This window comes from Prunus avium, chromosome 1, assembly GCF_965620075.1.
Source record: "Prunus avium chromosome 1, drPruAviu1.hap1.1, whole genome shotgun sequence".
NCBI classification, from domain to species: domain Eukaryota; kingdom Viridiplantae; phylum Streptophyta; class Magnoliopsida; order Rosales; family Rosaceae; genus Prunus; species Prunus avium.
Window position 1 is genome coordinate 3,604,038 of NC_142284.1, and position 20,108 is coordinate 3,624,145.

Here is a 20,108-nt window from a genome sequence, read left to right on the forward strand (position 1 = left end):
GGATTCTCCAAACCAAGACAACCAATTGGCAATGAGTGCTCTCCCAACTATACAGCAGGTAGTCCACCTTCTTTTAACTCAGAAGTGACCCATTAAGCACCTGCAATTAGTTGGAAAGCGATAGCCACCGAAAACACAGTTGAAAACACGTAAGAAAACATCAGCACAGCACAGGGGCGACCGGTCGCTGATACCTTGCGACCGGTCGCTTCCTGCGAATTTTTCAGACTTCGACTCTGCTTCTAAACGACCGGTCGCCCAAACCTAGCGACCGGTCGCTCACTCCTTCGCATGCATACTAAATGTGAGCCAATTTTACAACAATCTCCACCTTGGCGAACCATTCAATCACCCCCGTGAACCATTGTTGACCTCTAGAACCTTTTCAACCTCTTAGAAATCGTTCTAGTAATTTCCAAGAGCTCCACCATGGCAATACACCTCTTGCCTCAATGCACCTTTGGTGGAAGGTGCTCCACCCAAGCCTAAACTTGAGTAACTTGGACCTCTTGTGCATAGAAGAGTTCCCCCTTGCCAAATTCGTTGCTCCTTGCCTCCTTGGAACCTTGAACCTTGGACTTCCCTTGATATGCAAACCACATACCAAACATTTGTTCACTAAATCTCCACTTAGCACTCCTTGCTCTTGGATTTAAGAACACATTTCTTTTCATCAATGCACTTCTCCAACTTTCCCGCTTCATGCTCCCTATAGCGCCCCGAAACGTGGTTGGAACTTCTTGGTCCATCCATCCAAAACCTAGGGAAGGTTTGATGGATTCCTTGGGCCCGGACCTTGCACTTGATGATGGCTCCACCTCAAGTAGAACCCCTTTGTGAGTTTGTTGTTGTTGCCCTCCTTCTTCAGCCCTTGTGTCAAGCTCCACCTCAAATGGAGTCTCTTCCATGACCACCTTGGCAAGAAGCTTCTCTTCAACAACATCCTCCCCATCATTCCTTGTTTTGATTTCACCTTTGTGGATATTCCTCTCCACACTTTCTGCAGCTTTGAAATCAAGCACCTTTGATGATGAACCGTTAGTCATACAACCTTGACTAACATTCCTTGCCCAACTTCTCTTGAGCATACTTGCAGCTACATCATGTTGGACCGGCTCCTTGACATTAAGACTTGTTGCTTGCCCTCCTTCTTTGGTACAAATCTCTGCACCACCCAAGAGCTTGTATGTGTTGTTTGGTTGAATCTCCCCCTTCATAACCACCACAGAACCTTGTGTGACCATGAGCTTCCCTCCTTTGGCCTTGTAAGAGCAACCTTCTCTATCCAAAGAACCAAGAGAGACTAGATTCGTTCTTAGTGCAGGTACAAACCTTACCTCACTAAGAGTCCAAACTTCACCACCTTGCAACTTGATCTTCACAGTCCCTATGCCCAAAACTGCACATGTAGTTTTGTCTCCCAACATAATCTTGCATGCATCCTTATCCTCATATGTGTTAAACATCAACTTATTTGCACACACATGATATGAGCACCCGGAATCTAAAATCCAACTTGAAGAAGAATCCTTACACGAAGAACTTGCCATGACTTCCCCGTTACTTTCATCCGTAACCGTCAAGAGTTCATCACATGTGTCCTCATCACACACGTGGGCTGAACTTCCAGCTTTCTTCATCTTGTTCAGCTTCTCCTTCCATACCGGACAATCACGTCTCCAATGATCCATAGATCCACACTCGAAGCACCCTTCATTGTCCTTGGACTTAGAATTCCTTTTGCTGCCCTTGCCTTCTTGCTTGCTTGAACGCCTCCCTGCGAACAAGCCAGCTTCTTGAGAGTTCTCCTCCGAACGTTGAGACATCCTGTGATGCGTCATCACATCTTGCACCACCTCCTCAAAATTCAAAGTACTCTTCCCGAACATAAGTGTAGTTCGGAAGTGCTTATAAGACGGAGGCAAGGATGTTAGAAACATGAGTGCCTTATCCTCCGTATTATACAACACATCCATTCTTTGCAAGTCAGCAACACATCTATTGAAGCTGCTCAAATGCTCCATTAGATTACCTTCCTCCGCCATCCGAAGATTTAGGAGTTCCTCCTTGAGGAAGAGCTTGTTGGACAGCGACTTCCCTGCAAACATCTCTTCGAGCTTCTCCCATGTTTGCTTCGCTGTGTCCTTCATCACGTTGATGAGCACCTCATCGGAGATGAAGTTCTCGATGGCTCCTCTAGCCAACTCATCTAGCACACCCCACTCCGCATCTGTCATGGTAACCGGCTTCTTCTCTTTGCCTTCCAAGACAACACTGAGATTTTGTTGTGTAAGGGCTGACTTCATCCTCCTTTGCCAAAGTGTGAAGTTCTCCTTCCCTGTGAAAGGCTTCAACTCCACCTTCATGTTGACAGATTGTGGTAGCCTCTGATGCATAGAGCTACTTCCACCTTCAGCTTCCTTGTCACTTGCCATCTTCAACACACTAGCAATTGCTGCTCCAACACAGCTCTGATACCACTTGTTGTGAAAAAAAAATGGACAAACACTTTCACTCACTCCCCTAATGATCTTGTTGTTGATGGACTTTGTGACACACACAATGATGGATGAACCACACACACACACTTGAGACAACAACCAAGCACAAAGTGACACAAGAATTTATAGAGGTTCAGCAATTGCCTACATCCTCTTGGTGATCCCCTTGAGAAATTCACTTCATGAAAGAATAAGTTACAACTTTGGTTTTACACAGAAAAACCCCTTTAGAACTCTATTCTCTCCCCAAGCTCTCTTTTCTCTCACACCCCTTGCTCAACACTTTGATGCACTTGTGAACACTCTCACAACCCTTGGTGTTTCCCTCCTTGGTGTCTAGACTCTCAAGACCCCAACTCAGCTCCTAACTTGAACTGATTGCTCTCCCTCACGTTCTCCCTTGGTGAGTTAACCTCCTTTGAACACAATAGCACCCAGCTACTTGACCACCTTTGAGATTAACCACACCTAACTTCAACTTGCTTTCACAACTTATAATGTCTTGCTTTACATCCCATTTCTTACACAGACCAATGGACACAAGATAAGGCACCATCTTGTCTTCCACGTTCCTTCCTTTAGTCTCCCACTTAGACTAAAGATCAGATCATGCAAGTAAACAAATCCCACTTCAGCCACCTTCCAACAAAACCAGAAAATGGAGAATGGATTCTCCAAACCAAGACAACCAATTGGCAATGAGTGCTCTCCCAACTATACAGCAGGTAGTCCACCTTCTTTTAACTCAGAAGTGACCCATTAAGCACCTGCAATTAGTTGGAAAGCGATAGCCACCGAAAACACAGTTGAAAACACGTAAGAAAACATCAGCACAGCACAGGGGCGACCGGTCGCTGATACCTTGCGACCGGTCGCTACGACCATTTGGATACATAGAGACCGGTCGCTGATACCTTGCGACCGGTCGCTTCCTGCGAATTTTTCAGACTTCGACTCTGCTTCTAAACGGCCGGTCGCCCAAACCTAGCGACCGGTCGCTCACTCCTTCGCATGCATACTAAATGTGAGCCAATTTTACAACACATGGCAGACGCTTAATAATTAGCTATTGTCTGATATCCAATGATCGCCTCAAAGTAATGGGGTGATGTAGTCATATTTGGCTAATCCCCAAATATTTAAGATGTTTCTTTCTGATAGATTGGAGAAATTACCATAAACTGATAAACGTTTCGAGTCCGATACGTAGTACTTGAAACAGCAGCATGTTCCTAATCCTAGGTTGCATGGAAGTTTCGGCAGCATTTGTTTATCTAGTTGAAAATGTTGTGCAGAAGCGTCAACCAATTGTGAGTGAAAAATAAACAACAACTGACAGGAGATAAATGGAACACAAAAACAACACCAACAAGAACACCAAGATTTATACTGGTTCGGCAATGCCTACATCCAGTTTGGAGACGACGGAGTAATTCACTATAATCAAAGAGAGTATACAAAGTGTTTATCACTCAAGAAAACCCAAAGCCCCAAATACACCCAAGTCTCACTCTCACAACAATTGAAGAGAAAACAATAATACAAAGCAAAGAACAACTGGAGAGAAATGTTTCTCTCTTTGGCAAGATGCCTTCTTTGCTATTTTCCTCTTCTACTCAACACTTGGTGGGATGCTTCAAATGGAACCAATTGCTTCCAATTTATAGCCAAAGATGCAAGAGTGTGAATGCAAGCTTCAACTATTCATTTGTTGGCTACCAAACTTACCAATGGATGGCTACCAAACAATCCACCCTTTTTGACCTCATAGTAAGCCAACATTTACTCACATGGGCAACTAACTTTGACTCACATGGGCAACTCCAAAATTCTTCTACATTTGAGCCAATTTCCAACAGAAAATATGATCAGCACCTTGTACAATCTATTTTCTTACCTTTGTGTTTGGTCATTTTGTGTGTTAAAATGATATGGTGATTGGAAATAAATAGAGGATCAAGGCAGAAAGACCATCAGCTCTGACGAATTATAACTTGGTTAAGAACAAACATACACAACGTGTCCCATGCCATATTACTAAAATTTCTACCAAACCAGAAAGTCCAAGGATGAGAACTCTCTTCAGGAAAGGAAAAGATCAGAGATAACACTTTTAAGCCAGAGACGACGCCCTAGAACTCGAACACCAACCTAGAATGCAAATGACACTTATATTTGGCACGCTGAAATGGCAATTTGGGACAACACTGCTAACTGAAGTGTGTTGCTCTCATCTCTGCGTTCCATCATTACGATGAAGCTTCCCTTCCCAGCAGAGAGGAAGTCAATGATGAAATGGATCTCTATTCTCAGAATTTGAAAGTCAGCTATGAATCTATGCTCAACACTTGAATGTCAAATTTGCACCCACGAGCGCTCCACGTGATATCTTGAGCAAATTTCAATTTGATAACCGGTAACCGACAAATGCCATTAACCATTTACTTTCTTTTATTGTACTATTCATTGAAATTTGTCTATGCAGTTTATTCACAGTGATGGGCCTATGCAGTGTGTGCTCAACTATTTTTAAGTTGCAGCAGTACCACATCGACTCCAAACAAAAGCTTCAAATTTTTTTACTTTATAAAAAGATCTTCACCCCAAGTGCTTTCTCAGGTCTAGTTGTATTAGTTGCTAAAGTCCTAGCTGGGCCACTTGTTAAAGTCCTAGTTGGGCTTTTTAAATGCTTAATTCGGCATTTAAATCTCTAAATAGTTGGGCTTCTTCAGAAATTGGGCTTCTGATGAAACCCTAAGGAAAAATTCAAAACTTCAATATGATTTGCACCGTAGATTCAAAGGCCATTTGCTAAGTTTGTGCCGTGTAGTTTTTGAGAGGAACGAGATGGGAAAGAAGAAAATTTCAATAGAGAAGATTGAAAACAAGCAGTCTCGCCTTGTGACTTTCTCAAGGAGAAGGAATGGGCTCTTCAAAAAAGCCAAGGATTTCTCAAATCTCTCCGGCTCATCCGTTGCAATTCTTGTAATCTCTCCAGCGGGCCGCCGTTACACTTATGCCTCTCCTTCCTTTGACTCAGTGGTCGACCAATTCCTCTCCGAAACCATTGATGGCTCTTCCACTGTGACTGACGGTTCTTCTTCATTTGACTATGTGGATGACCAATTTCTCCCCACCACCAATGCTGGATCAACTTCCGTTGATTCTATGGTGGATCAATTCCTTTCCACCACGGCTCCCTCACCTTCCTACGACTCTGTGATTGACGAGTTTCTGTCCACTGCTATTGGGTCTCCTTCGGTTGACTCCACTGCTGATCAAATCGTGCCCATTGCAACTGTTGACTCCACTACTTCTCGCTCTTTCAGAGACACATTGAAGGCTTTGTCGGACATCAACATTGAAGCTTGTAATGATTTGGAAGAGTTGATGACTTTGAAAAATAACTTGGAGCAAATCATCAGAGAGAGAACGAGGCTGATATAATAATTTCCACGGCAGTCTTTTATCTTGTTAATCTCCACTTAAACTTGTTTATATATTTGGGGAGAGTTAGCTTTTTTGTTGTAGACCAAGCTCTGAGATAATCTGTGCATTTTTTGTACTAGCCTCCAGATCAGTGCTTGTACTTTAGTGAATTATACAGATATAGGTTGATCTTCTTTCTTCTTTTTTTAATGCAACAGAACATGATGTGCTTTGTTTGTAATTGTCTCTAACATAATGAAGAAAATTTTGCATATGTTTATTCTCTATTAATGCACCTTCTTTTCTTTTACATTTGTTCTGATATTAGTGACCAAATTATAATGGAAACACTACTCCTACTAAAATTGTAAGTTTACAACCTGTTTTGTTTCTGTGCTTCTTGTGAAAGCACTACTACTAAGCATAGCACAAATACATTGCACAAAGAGTTCATGCCCTTTGAAGTTTATGGAGTGGTAAAATTATCAATTCTAAATATGGACGGTTCAATAAATCAACTCTTAGGCAGTTATACAGGACTGGAAGCAAATCCCCCTTCTCTGTTGAATTATGGGTAATTGTTCCCACTCCTTGGTACTTATACTGTCCTTAGATGGCAGGTTGGCAACTTCTTGCAGCTGCTAGTCCGTGCGCAAATGTTATCTGAAAAATCTGCCTCAACATCCTTATATGCCTTGGGAAAATTTTCAGAACCTTGAACACAATTGACCGTAGACAATCGCATCTGATACTTAACATTCATCGCATGATTATATGGACAATGATGACCATCCAACTTTCCCTAGTCCTCATTATCCGATTAGAAAATTACACTGAGATCTTCTTTCGCTTGTTCAACCCAGAAATAAGTATATAAAAGCATGAGCAACAAAATCTCAGCCATAATACCCTAACCTATGCAACTTTTACATGCTGAAATGATGCAGCATTTGATTTTGCAATTTCAGCCTCAATCTCTGTATGCAGTAACTCTAATACAGAATAGATCCTACAAAAGTTGGGGTGGGATTTGTCCCCTGAAAGAAATACATGCCCAATGTTGTTAACTTCAATCCAACTGCACCCAGGTTGCTTCTTGACTCCTTTCTCTTTCATTCTTGTCCAAATCCTGCCCGCATCTTCTTTTCTTCCAATACTTAAATACATTTCTGCCAAAATCAAATATATACCAGAATTACCGGGCTCTATGTCCAAAACCTTCTCCCCTGCAATCTCACCCACCTCAACATTCTTGTGGATTCTACAGGCTCCAAGTAATGCCCCCCAGACACTTGCAGGAATTTCAAATCCATCTGCTCTCATTTGATCTAAAAAACTCATTGCCTCATCTATAAGTCCAAATCTCCCCAACAAATCAACAACACATGTATAATGCTCAGTTGTAGGTTCAATGAAATACTTGCATCTCATCATATGGAAGTAGTATCTGCCTTGGTCCACCAACCCCGCATGGCTACAAGCAGACAGAACACCAACAAAAGTTATGTGATTGGGTTGAACATCTGTTGATCTCATTTGTTCGAACATCTCCAAAGCTACTTCACCATTCCCATGGTGAGCAAATCCGCAGATTATAGAATTCCAAGAAATGACATCACGACTTTTCATGCAAGAGAATTCCAATAAAGCAAAATCCATATTCCCACATCTTGAGTACATGGTAACCATAGCATTGGACACTGCTACGAAGTGATCAAATCCCGCTTTTACTGTGAGTGCATGAGTTTGCCTACCAAGGTGTAAGGTTGGTAAGTCTGAACAGATTGTCAAAACACTAGTAAACGTATTTTTGTCTGGGGATGGCCCTGATTCTTTCATTCTAATGAAAAGCTTCAAACCTTCTTCACCAAGATCATTTTCACTTAATCCAAATATTGTGGCATTCCATGCAGCTGTATCTCGAGTTGGCATTGATTCAAAGAGTTCAATTGCACTGCCAACCTCTCCAATTCCCAAATACCCAACAATCATATTTGTCCATGATACAACATCTTTGTAAGGGTTTTTCTCAATAAAAGCATGAGCTTCTCTAGTGAGCCCATTTCTTACTAATTTAAAAATAATCGAGTTCCAGGTTTTTGGACATTTCTCTGGCATCTCCATGAAAAGCTCCAAGGCATCATTAATTCTTTGAACCTTGACCAACCCATTCACCATTAGAGTCCAAGATTCCAAATCCCGCTCGGGCATTTTCTGGAACAAGCCCTCGGCAATTGCAACATACCCGTTTTCTATATACCCAAGGATCATAGCATTCCAAGCCTGCACATCTCTTACAAGCATGCCATCAAAGAGTTCTCGGGCTTCAACAACACGTCCTGCACTAGAAAACCCCGAAATCATTATAGTCCAAGAGGCCAAATCTCGAATAGTCATTCGCTTAAAATACTTTTCAGCCAAATCAAACTCTCCAGAATTCACAAGGCCCCCAACCACCAAGTTCCATGAAATCACATCCTTCAATGGCATCCCATCAAACACTTGTACCGCTTCACCAATCATCCCATTACGAATATACCCAGAAACCATTGAATTCCAAGTGACAACATCTCTATAAATCATCCTGTCAAAGACTTGCCTTGCACCATCCACATCCCCACATTGCATCAACCCGGTAATCATGGTGTTATACGAGAAAACATCACGCTCAGTCATCCGACTAAATAAATTAATCGCATCTTGGAACTGCCCATTTAGAAAGTAGCCGCGAATCATGGAATTCCACGTGACGGTGTTTCTTCGAGGCATTTTGTCGAACAGCTTCTGGGCTTCTTCCACAAAGCCATCCCTCATGAAAGCTGAGATTTTGGAGTTGAGGGGCTTTAGATTGGTGTGTGGAGTTGCAGTTTGGTTTTGTATAAATGGTTTTGCGGTCGCCGTGCAGAGTGATCTGGTGAGTCGTAGAGAGAGGTTTCGAGTGAGCATACTCCATTAGTTTAACTGTGACGAACTAAGCGGGATCGGAAATAAGCAAAAATGCCAATGGGTTCCCACCACAGTGGTGGTGGATTCCCCCTTCCCCCATGGCACCCAGGATCGAACCCAGTGGGGTTTCTTTCCTCCAATGTAACCAAAAAAAAAAAAAATAAGCAAAAATGCAGCGGTTACTTGACCCGTTGTAACTTGGGCTTTGCCCTTGACCGTTAAAATAAATAAATAAATAAATAAATAATTCATCTTCTATGTAAATGTTGCCACTTTTCTAAGTATGGACTATGGAGTATAATCTTATGCCCAAAATGTGACTAGCCTGCATAGGCCCAAACATTTTGATTTTGAACCAATCAATACGTGATCGGCATCGGCATATCAAGTATCAACCCAGGAGTATATTCATCTTCACACATATGTTTCTTATTGTCCATAAAATCTAGGGAGTTTCACTAAAATACCCAAAATGGAGGCTGAAATTATAAAAATACCCAACACCCAAAACACTTTATAAACATACCCAAAACTCATCATTACACACACTCAAAACCCATTTATAAATATACCCAAAATCCATCATTACACACATACCCAAAACCCATTTTGGGTATGTTTCTATGTTTAAATAGTGTTTGGGTATTTTTATAAATACATGTCTAGGATTGGGTATTTTTATAAATATCTATAAAATCTATCCCCCCAACATCAAACATTCTGAATTTAAATTATTAGGAGCGCAAAAATATTTATTTATTTATTTATTTTATACCTATCATTCTTAGGTGACTAATGCATATCAAATAGGAGAAAGAACCATGTAGAAAATGAAAATAGGAAATGCATTTCTAAGTATGGACTATGGAGTATGGGCCTGAATTTGTAATAGTTATTACTCATTATCTTTCTGGATTTATTTTTTCCGATTTATTTTATGCAAGAACCTTCATTTCGGGTGTGTTCTTCTTGTACATCTCTTGTATTTACCTATTTATTAATGAAATTATACTTGTTCTTTGAAAAAAAAAAAAAAATTATGGAGTATGGACCAAACCAATCAACCAAAAGCTGCCCCCCATGGTCCCAATAAAATGGTAAATTAGAGCTCCGATGTTTGATCCAAATTGAACTTTTTTCTTCTTTTAGAATTTTTATTTGGGCAGAACTAGATTGGAGATTGGAGATTTGACATGGGCATACCTTATCCCCCCAATATATCTCTTCTACTCTCACTGGCCACAATCTGCCCACATCAGCCAAGATATAGCCTACACCATCACTCTCTCTTCCTCTTACCCCGTACCTCATCATCGATCACACCCCTTTTTAACTGTAAAAACTACCATAACCACCACCTCCTCTGCCTCACTCACAACCCCACAACCCCATCTCTGCCACCATGGCTGCTTCTGCAGCTGCAGCCATGAGCTCATCTTTCTCACCCTCCATCTACACCGTCAAATGCCTACGATCATCCAATCAAATGTCCCCACTTGATCATCTCCACCTTAAAATGGCCCCTACCCGGATGCTTTCATCATCATCTCTATCAAACCCTTGTGCCATAGAACCCCTACTTTCGATCAATGCCGGTTCGAACAAGTTTCGGGTGCTGAGGGTAAGTACTGCCGTGGCTCAAGAAGAGGTGGCGGTGACTGATGAGATTGAGCAAGTTGCCTCATTGGCTGAGGAGGAGCAGCAGGAAGAAAAGAAAGCAGAGGAGCAGGTGGTGTTCACAGGTGATGAAGAGTTGGGAGGAGAAGCGGCAGCTGAAGTTTCAGGTGGAGGAGATGAGGGTGAGGAGGCTGTTGCTGTGAACACAAAGCTTTACTTTGGGAACCTTCCTTATAGCGTTGACAGTGCACAGCTTGCTGGGATAATTCAGGACTATGGAAGTCCAGAGTTGATTGAGGTGAGGATTAATTTCCTTGTGATTAATTAGTTTGTTTAGTAGGTGATGTGGTATTGTTATTAATTTATTGTCTGATCAAACACTTTTAGCTGTTAGATTGACGGGTTCATCATTCTCTATTAGAATATGAATTAGTCACAATTTATTAGATCGGGTTACTGTAAAATAGGATTTTGAACTAAAGATGCACCCTAGCTAATACCATATTGTCAATTTAGATTATTTAAGTGAATTCTCCACATTGATAATCTAACAACATAACATGTAAATATTTAACGAGACAACACTGCCCTTAGAGTTTAAGCTTTTTATGTGACATGTCATCAAAATGGGGAAAGTGCTTTTCCCAAATCCTAGTCCTAGCTTCTACTTCCCTTCATCCTCTCACATTTAATGTCAGCAATTATATGATCTAATTGAAGAACCTATTCCATAATTTTCAATTGATTTATAGTTATGTAGCAGACAACTAAAAAAGGACTTAAACATTTAGGTGGTGATTAGGTTTTGGGGATATTAAAAACTGAACCACTAACTTTAGACATTTACCTCTCAATGAACTTTGTTCATCTACTACTTTCTCATCACTTAATGATGTGCCTCTGAGAACTGTAAATGGAACATATATTTGTAAAAGTTGTATGGATTAACCAGATACTGTAACCAGACAAAGTTTTTCCCTTCTTTTGGGGAAAGTTTGAATTCTGCTATTTGTTACTGATGACGCCTTTCATCAAAGGTTCTCTATCATAGGGACACTGGAAGAAGCAGAGGATTCGCATTCGTTACAATGAGCACTGTTGAAGATTGTAATGCTGTCATTGAAAATCTTGATGGACGTGTAAGAGTCTCTCTCTCTCTCTCATGCTTACATAAGAGCCTTTCACTTAAAACCCTATTGATAAAACTATTTGTGTCACATTTACTCGTTACAACTTTCTTGGCAATAGAAAATGCATCTCACTTGTAACGCCGTGAATTATATATCTATGAGAGATGTCAGCAAATGTGGTACATGTATCGTTACTCAAATCTTAATGCTAAAAGCATTCTGATATTTCAGGAATTCATGGGGCGAACCTTGAGGGTGAACTTAGCGGACAAGCCAAGACCGAAAGTACCTCTATATCCTGAAACTGAGTTCAAGCTTTTCGTAGGGAATTTATCCTGGTCAGTCACATCTGAAAGCTTGACGAAAGCTTTTCAAGAATATGGAAATGTGGTTGGAGCCAGGGTGCTATATGACGGGGAGACAGGAAGGTCCCGTGGCTATGGATTTGTATGCTACTCAACGAAGTCAGAGATGGACACTGCCTTAGAATCTCTCGATGGAGCGGTACTATGAGTCTCATCCACCTCTACAATAATTCCACCAGTAGAAAAAGAAAAGGAAGAATGAGTGGACATGTTTCAAATTGTAGTTTGCTTGTAAGAAAGAATGGCTTGTTGAGGCCGGCATTTTCTATGTACTGGGTAGGCAACTGACTATACCTTGTTTTGTTTTCTTGGCTTCTCAGGAACTAGAAGGAAGAGCACTGCGTGTAAGCTTGGCTGAAGGGAAACGTTCATAAGCATTAACAGTGTGTAAATTTGGAAAAAGGGTTAATTGGAAATGTTAGCTCAGGTACTCACACAAGTGACTTGACTGGAGCTCCCCTTTCATTTCTTGTTGCTTTTTGTAACTCTCTTTTTTCTTTTTTCTTTTTTCATCCCACGACTCTTCCGGAAATTCCTGGTGGATATGACTGTTTTTGGCAATTGTAATGGTGATTTTGCTGCCTAATCGATCTGCTAAATTAATACAAAGAAGTTTTTGTGTTCATCAAGTCAATGGCATTTGTTAAAATGCATTGCAAAAACTATCAAATTTGATCATTTATAAAAGTGTATAGCTGTTTGATCATTTTGGTTGCCCACGGTAGTCCAAGTAGAGTATTGGTTGGCTCCTTAAAAATGAGGAGGAGGAGCGCCTCCTTAAAACTCCACGGAATCTATTGCCCACGGTTAAATATATCAATTAATTAGCAAGTTACGTGGCTAGGTTATCTATTTGGATCACAAATTTAAACAACCACCTAGATTATAAATAATCCGAATTGACAATAATATAACACTCCATGGAATGAACTTCTTGATAGTTTAGTACTAAGAGCTCGTTTGGTCCGCGGAATTAACTTTTTGTGAATGAAACTCCCATGTCTAATCCAACGAGATGGGAATGGAACATGTTCATTCCCATATTTGGAAACACTATAAAATGAGGACCAAGAAATGTCACTTTCTCTCATTCTTATGTTTGATTTGTGCAATATTAGGAATGGAAAGTTGTTGAGTTTTCCAATTAATACCCTTTATTTTTTTAAATGTAATTTTTAAAAAATAAATATTGATATTTTATTTAAAAATTAGAATATGGGTAATTTAGTTCCCAAAAAAAGTGGATTAAATGCTTTCCCAAGTGGGAAGAAAAAGATTCCCAAGGAGAGCCAATGGTATGAAATTCTCCCTTACATGGGAAGTTTATAACCATGAACTAGGAATTGCATTTCTAAGAGTGCACTTACCAAACATGAAGATACAATTTCATACCAATTCCCAAACTTCTAAATTTTCAACCACAACAACCCTAAGTATCTGATTAAAGAATATACATGTTTCAGAGTAATGTTCTCTTACTTGCTATATGGCATACCATGTCACACTAAACTGTCAAACATGATTGATACATAAAATTAATAATCCACCTGATTAATGATTAGGACTAACAATGTGGCATCATAGCATGGAAGATTGTCCGATAATGACCTTATCGAGTGTGTCTATGGCAATAGAATATATTAACATGAGTATTGGCAGCTTAACAACATAACAAGTATAGGACGATAGTATATATCAATAGAAGAGTAACGTACAAGTATATGACCATAGCATTTACACATGGTCTTACTTAGATATATGAAATATAATGTCGCTAAATTGCCAATATAATTAATTCATTCAAATAAGAATTCACTTGATTAATGATTTGAATTGACAATGTGATATTATAATGTGTCAGACTGTCTTGTCATATAAAATAACAATTCAAGGCATTATATGATTTAGATTGACAATAGGTCACCATAACATATTAGACTATTAGTAGACAAACATTTCCATGATGTGTGTTATAATAGCAGTTAGGACGAATGTTTATGAGATTGCTTGCTAATTGTCTCTTACCTTTTTGCATGATCTTACTAATTATGTTGGTTCCTATCTTCACCATGCTTTTAGATAATCATGAGAACAATTGGTAAGCACATATTATTTCACCCAATTCAATTCAAACTTTTAGTTTTTGTAGCACCTTTGCAAAGAATATTTTCCTTTTCAAAAAAGGAAAACTTCCATATAAAAAAGGGAAGAAAAAGATTGCAACCCAATATCACAAGCGCAAATTAGCAAGGAGTGACGAAGGGGAAAAGGTCCTTTAGTGATGCAATTCCATGTTAAAGTGCGCCGCGTGGAGTAGAGTGTCACCAATTTCTGTGGTGACGGCTACCAACAAAAGCCGCAAGCAGCAAAAACTAAACCCACTGAGTGAAGAAGACCGATCCTCTCCCCCAAATCTATCTCAAGGTCTCCTTCTCTCTCTCTATCTGTCTCCATATACGTTTTCTCTCTCTAAGACTAAAGCCTCCACCATTTCTCAGATCCCCCCCTTCTCTCTCTTTGTCTACATGTGTAAATGTCTGTATTTATTTGGCATTGTGCTTAATCTTATCTTTTGGGTTTTGGTGCAGATTTGAGGGGGCGTTTGCAGATCTAGGGTTTTTGATTTTGCTGTTTTAGGGTTTTAGAGGTTTCGAATATGGCCACGCCCTTTGCCATTCCCGTCACTGCTGCTCAGGTTCTCTCTCTCTCTCTCTCTCTCTCTCTCTCTCTCTCTCTCTCTCTCTCTAGCGCTGAGAGTGAAATCTTCGTTGTGTTTGTGTGGTTTAGGTTGGGACGTACTTTGTGGGGCAGTACTACCAAGTGCTTCAGCAACAGCCAGACCTTGTTCATCAGTTCTACTCTGACGCCAGCACTATGCTTCGTATTGACGGCAACACCAGAGAGACCGCCACTGCAATGCTGGTATTATTCGTCTTTTTTTCTTCGTTAGTTTTATGATTAAGTTCCTTCAAACGTTTTCAACTATTTCTGACAAATAAATATGAGTTTATATGGGTGAATAAAGCTGTATGGTTGTGTATTTCAACTTTCAAGTAACCTGTTTGATGGGTTTATGGGTTTTTGTTTATTTATTTTTTTAGGTTCCTATATGTACTGGGTCGGTGAATAATTTATTTAGTTTCTCTGCGTATATACACTTGTTATCAGTGTATATTAGCTGATTTTACTGGTTGCAAAAAGGGATCTTTGTGCATCTAGCTGTGAGAAGTGTTTGTATTTTCTTTTCATGCTTGAAATATTTACCTCATTGTATTGCATGTTGGAGGCCTCATTTTCTTTTATTTTCTTTGTTACCCCTTATTTGTGGATCAGCGAAATTGAAAAAAAGAAGTATGCTTATTTGGTATAGGGATATTGGCTGCATTAGCCTTCACATTTTTGTTTTCTTTTTCCGACATAAGGTCAAGTATGCTATTAGGTACAGGTTTAACTGGTTTAAACCATTATCCGAACTTAGTAGGTTGAATATGGATTCCATCTTGTCATTCAGCCATATATAAAGGCCATAATCTCTTTTAGATCCCTGATTTTTGTACAAAACACTGTCAATTTTCTGTTTTCATTAATTTGATCAATTCACTCTCCTCTGACTTGTAAATTCATGGACCTCTGTTGTACATGCAACCATTTGAGGCAAGTGGTCCTTACTCTCATTAGGTGTTATCCCTAATGAGGAAAATGAGGAAGCGGTACTTCTAACAAGCAATCATATGATGGTACTGGATAATTGGAGTTATTTACAGTTTTAACAATGGTTCCAAGATGATTAATAATTGGTTGCATTTGATCATAATATAGCATCTCTCTGATTTTGTTACTTGTTTAGGAATCATGTCTAGTATACCATAAATATTTGTTTTAATTTGTTAATAACTCTATGTGTGCTATTGCGAATATAAGATACCTGGCTATCCTTGAAGCCCCCCTTGTTGCAGTTCATAGTATACTGCTGGGTTCCAGATTCTTTCTTTTTGGCCATGAATTTTTATGTTCAATTTTGTAGGAAACATACTACTAATATCATTAAGAACAAGCCATGGAATGCTTTTATAAATCTGCTGTTTTTTGTAGTGCATGCCCATCATATATTGATGGACAATTACTGCTAGAAAGTTATCGATAAGAATTGAATTTAAGCGATACAAAACATGAATCTCCCACATTGATATAGTTATAATCACAGCCTGTCCCAGTCAGTTGAACCAGTATCTGGGTTGCTCCAACCTGGATTCTCTTAGGTTCATTCAAAGGACTCAATCAGCAAGAAACCCGTCTGTGATCAGAGTCCAGCCAATATATATATATTTGCTTTCTTTTCTTTTTTCTTCTCATAAGAAAAACAGTATGAATTGTTCTAAATGACAAAAATATTAAATACTATTTTAACTTGTCTTGCACATTTGCAGTTTTATTGATTGACCTGCTGTTGGAGCAATGACCCATGGCCTTTTTCTTAATACAACTGGTTTTGGTTTTATAACTATGAATATATTTATTTTAACCTGATGTACATTGTCACGTTTCGCACACTCTTAGCACTCAGTCACATTGACCCAATTATTGCTTGGAATGTTCAGTCATCATTGCCTAAGTTAGAAAGCAATGAATTTGATGCCACATGTCAGCATAGTTTATATATGCTGTTGTATGCTACTTGTTCTTTCTGTATAAGGTGTAGCCCATTTGGTGTACCCGTCTGTTGAATACTCAAGTTAATCCTTTCTTTGTGTGTATGCAACAGCAAATCCATGCGCTTGTTATGTCGCTCAATTATACTGGATATGAAATCAACACAGCCCATTCTTTGGAATCTTGGAATGGAGGTGTTCTTGTGATGGTTTCAGGCTCCCTGCAAACCCAAAATTTCACTGGAAGGAAGAAATTTGTTCAAACTTTTTTCCTTGCACCTCAGGAAAAAGGTTATTTTGTACTTAATGATATATTTCACTTCATTGATGAGGAACTAATGCATCACCATCCATCGGTCATATTAGCCCAGAGCAATCTTGACGCCAAGCTAAGTGCTCCTACTACGATCACTGAGCCAGGTATTGTAATGCATCATAATTTACGTTGATTTGAAGAATTCCATTTTCAGTAGGCATTATCAAGTCTGTTATTTTAGTGGTGGATAAAAGATATGATTATTTACTAGAAAAGTGTAGAAAGGATATATATTTGCATTTATGTACAAGAATCTATTCCTTGAAAAGAAAGAATTTTATGTATGACGACAAAACAAATTCCATAATTAGCAATGGCAATTTTGTTGTTTATTGGTTTCTACTTTTTGTGCAATTGTTGAATAGTGATGTTAACTTGATTTGAAACCATGTTTATGCATGATTACAATCTGATAAGAAAATGCCTTCAATGTCAATTTTAATAATAGGTTTAAATTGTTGTGGCTAAAAATGCCTTTTGTGAAGTTCTTAGTAACTTGATTTGATTTGGTAGTTAGATAAGTTTCATTTCAACGTATAAAAAAGGTTTTTTTCTTTAGTAGTTGAATTGATGAAACTGGTGATTTTGCAGTGGCTAGCTATTTGCTGGGTGGAGAAATTCAGACAAGAGACTTCGCGGCTCCTGCTGTCAAAGAAAATGGTCCAGTTGAAAGTTATGGTTTTGCAGAGCAACGGTTGCAGCAAGTTGTTGAAACTGAGAATTTGTTGGATGATAGTGTTGTAGAACAGTCAAATGGTTCACTTCATAGTACAGTGAATGCTGTACAAGATCACCTGTCTGCATCTGTGGAGGAACCTATTGGAGAGCCCCAAAAGCAGACCTATGCTTCTATAGTACGCACTGAACCTGTGACTAACTAATTATGTTCACAGAAACACGTACTTATGGATACATAAAATCTTATGCTCATTATATGTGACCAATTTTGTCTGCTTGGTTCTTTTTGGAAGTTACGTGTTGCTAAAGGACAACCTGCGCCTTCTGTAGCTCCCCAGCATTCAGCTAACAGGAATGCACTACCGGCTTCAGAGTGGAATCACCATCCTCAGTCCTCTGCTCAGCAGCCCATTTCATCATCAAATACATATGAAAGGCCTGTTGCAGAGACAGCAGATGAGGCAGCAACTCTAGAGGATGAAGGTGGGCTTTTGGGCTTTCATTTGTAACCCATTAAGTTTTGCTCATAAGTTTTTTCTTTTTTTACTCGGTTTTGTTCACTTTTTTCCTCTAAATCAACATATGGGCGGTTTGATATGGACTTCAACAGTTTTATTTAATAATCTTCTTATTTTTGGTGAATGCTTTTAGGCGAAATAAAGTCTGTTTATGTAAGAAACTTGCCGCCTACTGTATCTCCATCTGAAGTTGAGGAGGAATTTGTGAATTTTGGAAAACTCAAGCAGCCTGAAGGAGTGGTCATTAGGAGTCGCAAGGTTCATGCTCTTCTTTCTTATTCTTTTGTTCCCTCAGGTCCCACTCCAGATGTGTCATTGTATATCAGTCTGAAATTATTAAGCTAAAATATTTCATTGTTGTGCAGGATGTTGGTGTTTGCTATGCGTTTGTTGAATTTGAAGATATTACTGGTGTTCAGAATGCCGTCAAGGTCCACTCTTGAAAACATCAATGCTTGAGTGCTGTTTGCAAAATTTGAATTCTAATTACTTCCCTTACAATACCAATTGAATTTAAATTGGAGATGGAGGCAAATTCTGAGTTCCTTTCCTCCTACAAATCTGCCTACTGAATCTTTTATTGATTTTTTCTTGTCCTATTTTCTATAGGCTGGTAGTGTTGAGATTGCTGGACGACAAGTGTACATTGAAGAGCGGAGACCAAACAGCAACATCCCATCTCGAGTGGGAAGTATGTTTCCTTTAGTAATATTCTGTGATCTTATTAACTTGTAAAATAAGTGTCATAAATTCTCTAGTGAAAAAATTACAACATTTAACAATGCCTGGCCATTTACATAGTGGTAACATAATGGCCTCCTACGTGTGCTCACTGTGATTGGTTGGAAGATCAAGCCGCCCCTAGCTATATTTGGCGACAGCGGTTGGATCTGTTATTGTTTTGTCGTACTAGTGTCGTGATAATTGTCTACTCCCGTATTCCAATAGTTCTTGCATGTGATATTGTGATTATTTTGCGTAGCAATTTTAGAATTACTTCATAACTGTTTCATCCTACAATCTATGCTGCTATATTTAGTATGTGGCCACTATCAACATTCTTAGTTTCATCCACTTTCTTGTGCTAGTTATCTAATGAAAGAAACCCTCGTCAATATGACTGCTTAGTATGATAGATTGTAACTGCAACTGGCATTAGACATATTGGAGCTTTGTTTCTGATTGAATTGTTATGGAAGCCAAATCTTGCTATGCTTCTCTCTATGTTCCAGGCTTTACATAAAGATATGCTCTTGTTGTAATTTTCTTTTGATGAATTGTTGTGAACAGGAAGGGGTAGAGGAAGGGGCAGCTACCAAGCAGAGGCACCGAGGGGTCGTTTTGTCTCTCGGGGTTTTGGGAGGGGAGGTGGCTATGACGGAGGTGACCAGGACTACAGCCGACCAAGGGGAAATGGCTACTATCGCCCAAGTCCCCGACAAGAAAGAGCAAACCCGGGTTATCAATCATCAAGAGGCGGTCAAAATTCATCAGAGTTCACTAATTAGGATTATTTTACAATGAGGAAAGGAAATTTTTGGGTCAGCAGATAACCTTTATTGGTTGCATAAACTACATACTGGTATTTCGTAGAGGCAGTTTAGCTTAGATATGTTGGGCATGCGAATCATAATTTTATAAGAAGGGGTTGCTTGATCCTGGAATTCTTAATTCAAGAGGTGATGGGTTTGCAATTTTGACCTCAGTTGTTCTTTGCGAAATCTTTGCATGGTCTCTCCTAACCTTTCTAATCTGTTAGACTTTCGCTTTCACCATCTTCCAATTTGTGGAGCAAACAATTTAAATGTGAAATGAAGATGGTTATCTGCTTTATTTTCTTTACTTCCAGGGAAAAAAATTTGTCATAAGAACACGAAATGAAAAGGGAAAATAAAAAGGTAAAATTAACAAAATCACTCACAATGTCGTCTCTAGAAGATTGAATTGTTGAAAATTGAA

The 20,108-nt window shown here is 39.3% G+C and overlaps 4 protein-coding genes across 4 annotated transcripts; 3 read left to right on the forward strand and 1 right to left on the reverse strand.

Moving 5' to 3' along the window:
• The first annotated feature begins 5,136 nt into the window (after positions 1-5,136).
• LOC110748475 (uncharacterized) lies at positions 5,137-6,204 on the forward strand. The gene has a single exon (XM_021948451.2). It carries the CDS (start codon positions 5,349-5,351, stop codon positions 5,946-5,948), a length of 600 nt encoding a protein of 199 aa, XP_021804143.1. The 5' UTR covers positions 5,137-5,348; the 3' UTR covers positions 5,949-6,204.
• Positions 5,980-9,189, reverse strand: LOC110756364 (uncharacterized). Its single transcript, XM_021957781.2, has one exon. The coding sequence runs from the start codon at positions 8,874-8,876 to the stop codon at positions 6,846-6,848; it is 2,031 nt and encodes a 676-aa protein (XP_021813473.1). The 5' UTR covers positions 8,877-9,189; the 3' UTR covers positions 5,980-6,845.
• An 858-nt stretch (positions 9,190-10,047) lies between these two features.
• Positions 10,048-12,613, forward strand: LOC110756362 (28 kDa ribonucleoprotein, chloroplastic). Its single transcript, XM_021957777.2, has 4 exons — positions 10,048-10,791; positions 11,531-11,632; positions 11,855-12,127; positions 12,309-12,613. Exons 1-4 carry the CDS (start codon positions 10,279-10,281, stop codon positions 12,360-12,362), a joined length of 942 nt encoding a protein of 313 aa, XP_021813469.1. The 5' UTR covers positions 10,048-10,278; the 3' UTR covers positions 12,363-12,613.
• Positions 12,614-14,220: 1,607 nt separating this feature from the next.
• Positions 14,221-19,847, forward strand: LOC110756361 (nuclear transport factor 2). Its single transcript, XM_021957776.2, has 10 exons — positions 14,221-14,412; positions 14,577-14,683; positions 14,776-14,910; positions 16,751-17,057; positions 17,545-17,807; positions 17,925-18,114; positions 18,283-18,407; positions 18,515-18,580; positions 18,759-18,840; positions 19,440-19,847. The coding sequence occupies exons 2-10, from the start codon at positions 14,645-14,647 to the stop codon at positions 19,655-19,657; spliced, it is 1,425 nt and encodes a 474-aa protein (XP_021813468.2). The 5' UTR covers positions 14,221-14,412; positions 14,577-14,644; the 3' UTR covers positions 19,658-19,847.
• Positions 19,848-20,108: the final 261 nt, after the last annotated feature.

Bases quoted from the DNA above. Each gene is read 5' to 3' on its own strand.
- LOC110748475 (XM_021948451.2), top strand. From the start codon at position 5,349: ATGGGAAAGAAGAAAATTTCAATAGAGAAGATTGAAAACAAGCAGTCT.
- LOC110756362 (XM_021957777.2), top strand. From the start codon at position 10,279: ATGGCTGCTTCTGCAGCTGCAGCCATGAGCTCATCTTTCTCACCCTCC. The intron at 10,792-11,530 runs GTGAGGATTAAT...CTTTCATCAAAG, and splicing joins GAAGTCCAGAGTTGATTGAG to GTTCTCTATCATAGGGACAC. The intron at 11,633-11,854 runs GTAAGAGTCTCT...CTGATATTTCAG, and splicing joins TTGAAAATCTTGATGGACGT to GAATTCATGGGGCGAACCTT.
- LOC110756364 (XM_021957781.2), bottom strand. From the start codon at position 8,876: ATGCTCACTCGAAACCTCTCTCTACGACTCACCAGATCACTCTGCACG.
- LOC110756361 (XM_021957776.2), top strand. From the start codon at position 14,645: ATGGCCACGCCCTTTGCCATTCCCGTCACTGCTGCTCAG. The intron at 18,581-18,758 runs GTCCACTCTTGA...TATTTTCTATAG, and splicing joins GTGTTCAGAATGCCGTCAAG to GCTGGTAGTGTTGAGATTGC. The intron at 18,841-19,439 runs GTATGTTTCCTT...TGTTGTGAACAG, and splicing joins CATCCCATCTCGAGTGGGAA to GAAGGGGTAGAGGAAGGGGC.